The sequence below is a fragment of the Cucurbita maxima genome, unplaced genomic scaffold, assembly GCF_002738345.1.
Source record: "Cucurbita maxima cultivar Rimu unplaced genomic scaffold, Cmax_1.0 Cma_Scf00067, whole genome shotgun sequence".
NCBI classification, from domain to species: domain Eukaryota; kingdom Viridiplantae; phylum Streptophyta; class Magnoliopsida; order Cucurbitales; family Cucurbitaceae; genus Cucurbita; species Cucurbita maxima.
In genome coordinates, this window is record NW_019272083.1 from 147,865 (window position 1) to 158,061 (window position 10,197).

The 10,197-nt window shown below is 34.9% G+C and overlaps 1 protein-coding gene across 1 annotated transcript in view; it reads left to right on the top strand.

Moving 5' to 3' along the window:
- The first annotated feature begins 6,403 nt into the window (after positions 1-6,403).
- The window catches only part of LOC111472200, an 8,990-nt gene continuing 5,196 nt past the window's right edge, over positions 6,404-10,197 (top strand). Inside the window, exons 1-6 of the mRNA XM_023117850.1 lie at positions 6,404-6,789; positions 7,970-8,060; positions 8,177-8,261; positions 8,481-8,550; positions 9,047-9,119; positions 9,809-9,878. Coding sequence (XP_022973618.1) covers positions 6,653-6,789; positions 7,970-8,060; positions 8,177-8,261; positions 8,481-8,550; positions 9,047-9,119; positions 9,809-9,878 — 526 coding nt within the window. The 5' untranslated portion in view covers positions 6,404-6,652. The remainder of the gene's footprint in view (positions 6,790-7,969; positions 8,061-8,176; positions 8,262-8,480; positions 8,551-9,046; positions 9,120-9,808; positions 9,879-10,197) is intronic.

Genomic DNA, 10,197 nt, shown 5'->3' on the forward strand with positions numbered 1-10,197 from the left:
CTTATCTTAGTAGATATCCACAAGTTTTACTTTGGGCTCAAGGAAATTTAGGTATAGTCTTAAGTGGTACTTTAGCTACTCACAGACCCACTCTAGGTGGAGAGGAGATGGTTCAGCCTTCCGGTGAACTACTTTTTTGTTCTTTAACTTAGAGTAGCTTGTTGTTGTCTAAGTAGTGTGAAACCAATATCCCAAGTCAAAGTGTTACCTTGTAAAACTCTCTCTTTGATGGAGTCTCATGTAATCCCACGTTCTTTCTCAGAACGGATATGTTATATAGAGTAATCCAACTGCACTGTCGGTCACACAACTCTACCCAACCTAGGTTTGGCTCGATAGTACTCATACAAGAGTGGAAAGGGAAGTGAAAGCTCTATTGACACCATGTTAACTACTAATGGCCTAGAGACTACTTTTGTCATTCTTGGATGTCGTGGGGGTCTATTAGGTTCTTGGAGTCGTCTAGGCGGTTTAAACTTTATGTCTTGTTTTTACGACGTCTAGGACCAACTCCTCGAGCTAATACACTCTTCGAATAAACACAAGTCTATACCTTTACTTGTCGCTCATGATCCTGAGGTGCAGTGTCTACTAGAAATGTACTGACCTAGGTCAACTTATAACCCTTTAGCTCTAGCACTCTAGTCTTAGCTTGGTTCTCTTGCGCATGTAATGCTAGAGAGATTATCATATTAATCACCTAGAGCACAATATACTTAATCTAAATATGTGTGCAAGCTTATTAGGGAGATATTTTATCAATCACCTAATGCACTAAATCATAACTAAAACTTTCATGCAAACAAACAAGTCAACAAGCTCAATAGGGAGATAACATCTATCATTCGCTCCAAGCAGAGATCAAAATAGCCCATCTTCTTTTCTAACACAACGGAAAACATATAAAACAACATTTATAACAAATCTCATCATAGGGACATTTTGGTAATTTCTTATATCTTACATAATTTACTCATCCATATTACCTAACTCATATTCTAGTCCTATATATTATCTTTCTAGCTTTGCATAAAACATAAAACAACATGCTTTCTAAAAAAATCTAAACCTAGTGACAACAATAATTTCTATAACATATATACAATATATACTCATCCAAAAATGCCTTCCAAAGTCCTAACGGTAATTTTCATAACATACATATAACACATACTCATCTAAAAATGCCCTTCCGAAGTCCTAACGATAATTCTCATAACATACATATAACACATACTCATCCAAAAATGTCCTTCCAAAGTCCTAACGGTAATTTTCATAACATACATATAACACATACTCATCCAAAAATGTCCTCCCGAAGTCCTAAACATGCATTTTCTAAAGACCTAAGGTAAGGAATGCTCCCATGCTAGCACATCCGGGCGACATTGACCATATTTTTTCCAACTTTTTTAATATTTTCTTTCATATTTTTCTGAGGTGTTTGGAATTATTCCAAATAATTTTCTCTTCTACCTCATCTTTAAATTCAACATTTAAGACCCTTAATAAAATAAATTGGATATTTAGTTCCTCTTCATGACTCACGTGTTACAAATTCTTCTCTCCTTAAAAACTTTCATCCACAAAAGTTTCTTATGCTTGATTCCTAGGATATGACATCCACTTGTCCATTTACCTTTCTCTAGTTTCTATGTTCTTTGAACTTCTTTTTTGTTCCTTGACTTAAGGTAGCTTGCTTTCCCTAAACGGTGTGAGATTGATGTCCTCGGTTGAGTGTTGGGTTATGAAGCATGCTGCTTATTCATAGCTTAGTCAACGGTTAAACATAGTAAAGCTATATATATAGTAAATGACATATAAATTAAATTGTCTAAACTATGTATAGTAAAAAGCTATATCCGGTAAAATTATATGATAGATAGTTATATATAGTAGATGGTTATATTTGGTAAAATTATATATAGTAAACTAAAACATATATATATATCCTCTTAGGCACAGCTTTGAAAATGTACTTTAATTTCGAGTATGCAGATTGAAGATTATTTGTATCAGAAAGATCTTCACAAACCCCTGTTGAGGGTGAAGCCAGATACCATGACCACGAAGCAGTGGAAGCTCAAGGATCGACAAGCTTTAGGGTTGATTCAGTTAACGCTATCCATAAATATGGCGTTCAACATCATCAAGGAGAAGACAATGTTAGATTTGTTAAAGAATGTCTGAAGGTGGATTTGTTGTTGATCATATAAGTGAATTCAATATGATTGTAAGTCAACTGAGTTTGGTGGAAATTAATTTCGAGGATGAAATTAAAGTATTGATTTTGATGTCATCTTTTCTCGAGTGTGAGATACTGTTGTTACCGCAATCAGTAGTTCCCGAAGATCTGATAAACAGAAGTTTGATGAAATTCAAGATGTAGTTCTCAGTGAAAGTATTCGCAAACAAGAAATTGAGAATTCACCTGGTAGTGCTCTTAGTGTTGACCAACAGGGAATAAGTAAATCGAAGGGCTCAAACAAAGGGTGATCAAAATCAAAGAACCGAGAAAAATCTCCAAATAGACCAAACGTAATGTGTTAGAATTGCGGAGAAAAAGGTTACTTTCGAACAAATTGTACAAGACCAAAGAGGAATTAGAATACAAATCTGGAGGTGATGATGATTCTATAAATTCAGTAGAAGACATTGTGGATGCTCTAATCCTCAGCGTGGATAGTTCGATTGAATCCTGGATTTTGGATTCAGGTGAATCTTTTCATTCGTCTCTAAATAATGAGTTGTTCAAGAATTTCAAGTCTGAAATTTTGAGAAGGTATATTTTGTCGACAACAAAGATTTGGAGATTGAAGGAAAAGGGGATGTCTGCATAAAAACTCCGGCAAAAAATCAGTGGACATTAAAGAATGTCAGATATATTCCTGGTCTCACGAAGAACCTGATCTCTATTGATCAGTTGGACAACACAGGTTATGCAATAAAGTTAGGGAAGAGTTCGTGGAAGATTATGAAGGGTGTTATGGTGGTAGCATGTGGCACAAAATCTAGAACCTTATACACCACTACAAGGTGTATGAACATGGTTGTTGTTGCTGAGAGTGCTTCAAATTCAAGTTTATGGCACAATAGACTTAGTCATATGAACATCAAAGGAATGAAGATGCTGGCTGCGAAAAGAGTTTTTAAAGGTTGAAATTTATTGATATGGGTCCTTGTGAGAACTACGTTATAAGCAAATAGAAACGAGTTAGTTTCACAAGAACTGCCAGAGAATTGAAGAAAGTGCGGTTGGAAATGTTAAATATAGACGTTCCCAAACCATCTCTATTTTCATCATTTGGTGGATCAAAGTTCTACGCCATTTTCATCGATGATTTCAGCACGAAGGTATGAGTTTATTTCCTGAAACACAAGTTAGATGTATTTGCCACCTTCAAGAAGTGGAAAGCTGAAGTTGAAAATCAGACCTTGAAGATCAAATGCCTGAGGTCTGACAATGGAGGAGAGTACGACAATTCAGAATTCAAAATAATTTGTGCACCTAAGGAAATTAGATTAACAAAGACAATTCTCGATAAAGCAAGACAAAATGATGTTGATAAAAGGATGAACATAATATTGAATGAGCGGACAAAGAGTATGAGGATTCATTCTAGATTGTTAAAGACATTCTGAGTTGATGTTGTAAATACAAAAGTCTACTTGATCAATAGAGGGTCGTCAGTACCCTTGGAGTTCAAGTTGCCAGAAGAAATATGGACAAGAAAAGAACTCAAGTACTCTCACTTGAGAACTTTTGGTTGCACTACGTATGTTCGTGTTGATTCAGAGAAGAGCCACAAGCTTGTTGTTGAGGTTGTGAAGTGCTACATCATAGGCTATGGTTCTGACTCGTTCAAGTACAAGTTTTAGGATGAAAAGAATAGAAAAGTCCTAAGACATTGTGATGTGACATTTGATGAAAATGTTCTGTACAAGGACAAAGAGAAGATAAGCTCTGAGACTACGAAGCAAGTGGGAGTTGAGCTTGAGTTGCAATAAAACTCAACTAATGATGTTGTAGAAGATATTCAAGAAACTCATGAGACTATTGTTGAGAAACTAGAGGTGGAGTAAGGTTCCAAGTCAACGAAGCAAGTGGGAGTTGAGCTTGAGTTGCGGAAAAATTCACCTAGTGATGTAGCAGATACTCAAGAAACTCTTGAGACTATTGCTGAGGAACCAGAGGTGGGGCAAGGTTCCAAGACAACGAAGCAAGTGGGAGTTGAGGTTGAGTTGTAGAAAAAATCACCTAGTAATGTTGTAGCATACTCAAGAAACTTCTGAGACTGCTGCATAGGAACCAGTAGTGGAGCAAGTGAAACCTGAACTGGTGTTGAGAAGAACATCCAATACCATCAGAGTACCAGATATGTATGTACCTTCATTATAGTATTTGTTGTCTACTCTGATAAAAGGGAACTAAAGTTCTTTGATGAGACCCTATAGTTGGAGGATACAACCAAGTGGGAGCAAGCCATGAATGATGGGATGTCTAGACTTCAAAAATAGATTGTATTGAGATTGAGTACGTGACAATAGATGAAGCTAGAAAGGAGACGATCTTACTATCTGGAAGAATTGGGCAAGAAGAAACATGAAAAGATTCTTTATAGAGTGGTTGGAGTGCCATACAATTAGTGAGGAACCTAGTCTATCATTTAAAGACAAAACACAGAAGACAATACCATTTCAATCGCAAGTTAGTGGAAGATGGTGACATGTTTAGAGAAGATAGAAGGTGCAAAGAATTCAGCAAACGTGTTAACAAAATGTGTTGATGTTGGAATATTAAGGTTGCGCAAAGCCTCAATTGGTATGGTGTAGCGAAGATGATGATGGTCGTTTGAGAATGAAATTTTTGGTTGACTGAATCAGTAGAGAATTGTTAGATTATGGACATGTCTGCTTATTTATAGCCTAGTCAACGATTATACATATTAAAATAGTAAAACTATAATGGTAAATTAAATTGTGTTGTAAATAGTTATATAGTAAAAATCTGTAAAGTTGATAGTGTTATATAGTAGATAGTAAAACTAAATATAGTAAAATCACTTAGGCAGAGATTTGAAATTATACTCTCTCTAGTACATAATCAATACAAAATTTTTAAATATTCCTCCTCCATTTTCTGTCTCCTATTTTTTTTTTGTTCATCTAGATTGAGTGTCATTGTTATGAGATCCTAACATTGAGGCGCTACCTCATAAAATTCTCTCTTTGGTGGGGATAACATAGTGTGTGCTAGCCTTCTCTCATCATCCATGGGAGGTTAGCTGGTGAACCCTTCCTAAAGATCCATCAAGTCACACAAGATTCGGGGATTGATCCCTTGTGCTTGTCAGCTACTAAGATTATCCAGTAATCCCATGTCTTCTCTCAAGACAAATTTATTGTGCAAGATAATCCAATTGAACTGTCGGCGCAGAAACCTAGAATTCATTGCGATTTTTCAGATTCTTTCCATTTTTTTTTTTGAATTTTCATATCTTTCTTTTCGTAACTTGAATCAACTTGGTTCTTTCACTAAATTTTTATAATTTTTATCCATCTTTATAAATGTTTTTTTTTTTTTTTTGTAATTTATAAATATATACAGGAAGTGGGTTTGATTCAACTCAAGATCTCTTCACTCACGAAACATGTGAAAAACTATGAATCTAAATCCAATTGAGGATTGGAGAAAACTAAAATCAACCATATGAAATATTACTTTATGTTCTCCCTCGATTCTTCATAGATTTGAGTGATTTATAAGTCTAGAATTGTTCTCCGAACTTGGATGAAATTCAAACTCTAAATTGTGGTTTCTTAATCTAATTCTCTCTCAAAATCCTAACCCTTTTTGTTGTTTCTTTTTTACTCTTCCTTGGTATGGTTAGGGGGTTCAAAATGACGTTAACTTGGGCGACTTCTCCCTAAATTTCACTATTTTCTTTCATATTTTTGTTAGGTTCTTGGGATTATTTTAAACATGATTCTCTTTTTAACTCATCTAAAAATTCTCCAATAACCTATTTTTCGAAACTCATATTTATTTGCAGTGACATTTATAGATTTAATATTAAAAAAAAAAAAAACGAAATGCAACTTAGTTATTGAGTTTAGGTATTAATATAAAAAACCCAAACAGAAAATTACCATTTCCCCAAGTTTGGTGGGGTAATAAGTGAAAATTAAATAACTATTATTTTTTTTACTTATTTATTATTGAGAATTTAAATTTGTGGACAACAATTTTGGAGGTGGGAGTAGTTTGATTAATTAAAATAATTAAAATGGATATTGATCGCAAAAAAAGAGTAAGAAAGAAAAAAGAAAATGAATAATTTTCAAAATTCAACGCTTACATTTAATTAAACGTCTTTTTCCTCCTTTCGCGTAAAAGCAAAGTGTTGAATGAAACCGCTGGCGCTCGGGAATATTTGTTAACCCCACCTTCCACTGCCCCCCATTTCAATTCTTTTCTCAATTTCAGCGTTGAGGCCGAACTTTCTTAGAAAGAGAGGTGGAGGGGGGGTTCAGGAGAGGACTCGAGTTCTCTCTCTTTTGCTTAATCTTTTCTGAACAAACCAAATTCTTCTTTCTTTTTCTTTTCCTTTTTCTTCTTCTTCTTCCTCTTCTTCTTCTTCTTCTGGGTATGGTGGTGGAGACTAGAGTGTTGACATGGAGGAGGGTGTTCAAGTCTCTCCAGGCTCTGGCAGCCCATGGTTTTCTTTTTTCCTTCACGCTTACGCTTGCTCTCAAGCTCGACCATCTCGTCTCTTACTCTTGGTGGTTCGTACCTCTCTCAATTCCTTATTCAACTTTTCTGTTGTTTTTTCCAGAAAATTAGTGGAACCCATTTGTAATTTTGTGTAGTTTGAACTTTTTTGGGTCTAAATTCTGAAGTTCCTTCATTAGTTGGTGGCATGGAGAATTGTAGAACTGAATTTGGAGGTGTTAGCCTGATATCTCGCTAGCATTTTGTCTGCTCTTATCTTCTGCTAACAACTTCGGCCCTGCTTTGTTTTTCTACCTCATAAGGAAATTTGAATTTCAAAAAGTTTCTGAGGCTCTGTTTGCTTGAATTTGATTGGTCATTTCGTATTACTTTCTGGTATGTGTGGAGGGGCCTGCATATGGGCTTGGGTTTTAACTCCCAAACGAAGTTATTTCACTGTCTGGTGGGTATAGAGAAACCTGCATCTGGGTCCCACCTAATTTGAAAGGCTTCGGTTAATCGTTTTTGAAATTCATCTCTGTGCTTGTGTTGAAAAGAAGGTTGCGGCAATTATTTCCACTCTCGGTATATTTAAGGGTAAATTTCAGATGGGCACTCATAATCTCTGGCTATTGAGCTTTGGCTTGCCAATACCTGTCAGCTGTCATTACATAAACTTGCTTTTTAAGAGGACGGGAAGTCTTATATTATGAAATTAGAACATTACTGTAATATATTGTGACTGTGAGTCTATAATATATTTGTCTTGACATGGAATTGTGGAAGAACAATATACAGCCATAACTTGAATGTGGAGGAGTCTTATGCAATACCAAAATCTAGAGCTAGTTTAGTCCTTTATAAGGCCTAGTTTGAATTAGGTTCAAATATTGAAGAGTGTCTTCTTGGGCTTAGTCTGGAACTCTGGGGTAGTATATGGTTTGTTCATATGAATGCAAGGTACATTGCTATTCATGCTTCACATGGTTAACTCAGCTCTAGATATGCATGAAGATTTTTTCTTTGCCATGAATGAGCTGCCATTTACATGTTCTGTTCTAATTAAGTGAACAATGTAGATAAGGAGATATATTGTTGTTTACTCGAAATTTGGAAAACCACTATTATCACTTGTACCAACGAAATGTTTTATTATTTTCTCATTGGAGATTTGTGGGAATGCATTGGAAAAGTCCTTTCCGCTCTTAACATCTGAATTAATAGATAGAATCAATTTATCCTTTTTGTCTGCAGGGTTGTCTTTTCACCCCTATGGCTTTTTCATTTAGTTGCAGCAAGAGGCAGATTTTCTCTACCTGCTCCATCAATGCCTCATGACCGATATGTAAGTGATTCGTCTACTTTGTTTTTAACCTCATCATTTCTTGTAACCCTAACCAATTTCATTTTGTTCTTCCTCGGTAAAGAACACAAATTTAAACATTCCTTTGTGATGCACAGTGGGCACCGTGGCATGCTGTCATGGCAACACCATTACTTGTTGCTTTCGAAGTACTTCTTTGTATATATTTAGAGTGCAGTAATGGTAGGTAGTCTCTTTAGTTATTGTTTCTCCTTGGGCTTGTGGAGTGTTTGATTCCATGTATTGGAAGTTTTTCATGCTTGTAGGCTCATAAATAGAGATCAAGTGACTTGGATTTTCCACCAACGTCTGGCCATTAATATGGGTCCACTAGAATAAAGTGATACTATTTCATAATAATCACTCGTACTTTAATCTTAATGCAGCTTAATTTTACTGCAGTTATAGATTTGAAGATTGTCTTTGTTCCCCTCATGATATTTGAGATAGCAATTTTGGTCGACAATATCAGGTACAATCATGTTCTTCCACATGATCATGAATTCTTCGTCAATTGTTCGTTTTCTTACCTCTAAGGCTCTGGAAAATTGGAATACACAATTTTATCGTATATGTATTTTTCCTTTGGAGAAAGAATATTTTCCATTTGAGATGAAGTACAAAAAAGAGGATGAGGCATCCTCAAACCCATCGTGGAGGCTTACGAAATACACCCTAATTAGCACCAATATCTAAGAAAGAGTAATGACAAAAAAAGTTACAAAGAGAACTCTGTGTCTTGACTGTTATTCACTAATTGAATAAATAATTGTGCAACTTTGTTATTACGTATCCAAGACTAAAAGTAAAAAAGATTACTTCAACCCTTCTAGAGAAAGCCTTAAACCTTTGGTAATTTGATATTTCTTTGTGATTTTCTCTCCATTTTTCGTTGAGCTAAAATATTTCAGTAATTTTCATTATATCATATTTACTTCATTTTCAATTATATGAACTTTTTCTTGTAGGATGTGTAGAGCCCTACTGCCTGGAGATGAAGAAGACAACGTAAGCGATGAAGTTATATGGGAAACGCTTCCTGTAAGTTGGATTGGAAAATTATTCTTTTGCATATAATGCTGAATGTCAACCAAAATTTCAGCATCAATGATTTACCATCATATGCTATTGTCTGGGGAGTACTACTTAGGTTTTTGCATGGTGATGACTGATTATTAAGAAAACAACGCTTTCTTTTAGCACGTTGCCCTTAGACATGCTACAGTTCCCAAGAGTTCATCAAATTTTTAGATTAAAATTTCCATTATTTGGATAGCTCCTTTTGCTGTACAATTGAAAACGATTTACAAAGGATGGGACTATGGTGTGGTATCATCATTGGAATAGCTATGCTTTTATTTTTTATTTTTTATTTTTATTTTGAGGTCATTGTGCTTGATTGAAGCTAGTGAAAAAGGTAAAAGGGCTTAAAGCTAAAGGAATTATTAAGGCTAATGTTCTCATATCTTAACTTATACCTTGTTACCAGTTTTCGAATCTTCCTGCTTATTCCAGTTGAAATGACACGGTACTTTTTCTGGTTATGATCTAACATATCCTTGAAAGAGCCATGTAATGATTACCTTGATTCTTGGTCATCCTGTATAAGTCTTAGAAAATTAGGTTGTTTGGGCTATTATATTCAAGTGTTTGGTTTTTACAAGTTCCAAGTATATAGATATATATTTGCTATGATATTTTGATACTCAGTTATTGATCTCTGGTTCCAGCACTTCTGGGTCTCAATCTCCATGGTTTTCTTCATCGCTGCAACCCTTTTCACTCTTCTTAAGCTTAGTGGTACGTTTACCTCTTCTTAAATGAACTAAAGATTATTAGAGTCATATTAAGTTGGTACTCACAGTCTTATCGCAACTAGGTCTAGGTCCATTAATTGCTCACCATCTTGACTTTCTGATTGTTATTTTTATGGCTATACTTTACAAGACCCTTTATACTAAAGATCTCTGGATGTACGTCATAATGTGTCTTCAGAGTATCAAAGCTCTTGCAGCAAGTTTTTTTTTCAAATTACTGGAAAAGATTGTGACCTGTTAGTTCAATTTTTTTTTTTTTTTTTTTTTTTTTTTTTTTTTTTTTTTTTTTTTTTTTTTTTTTT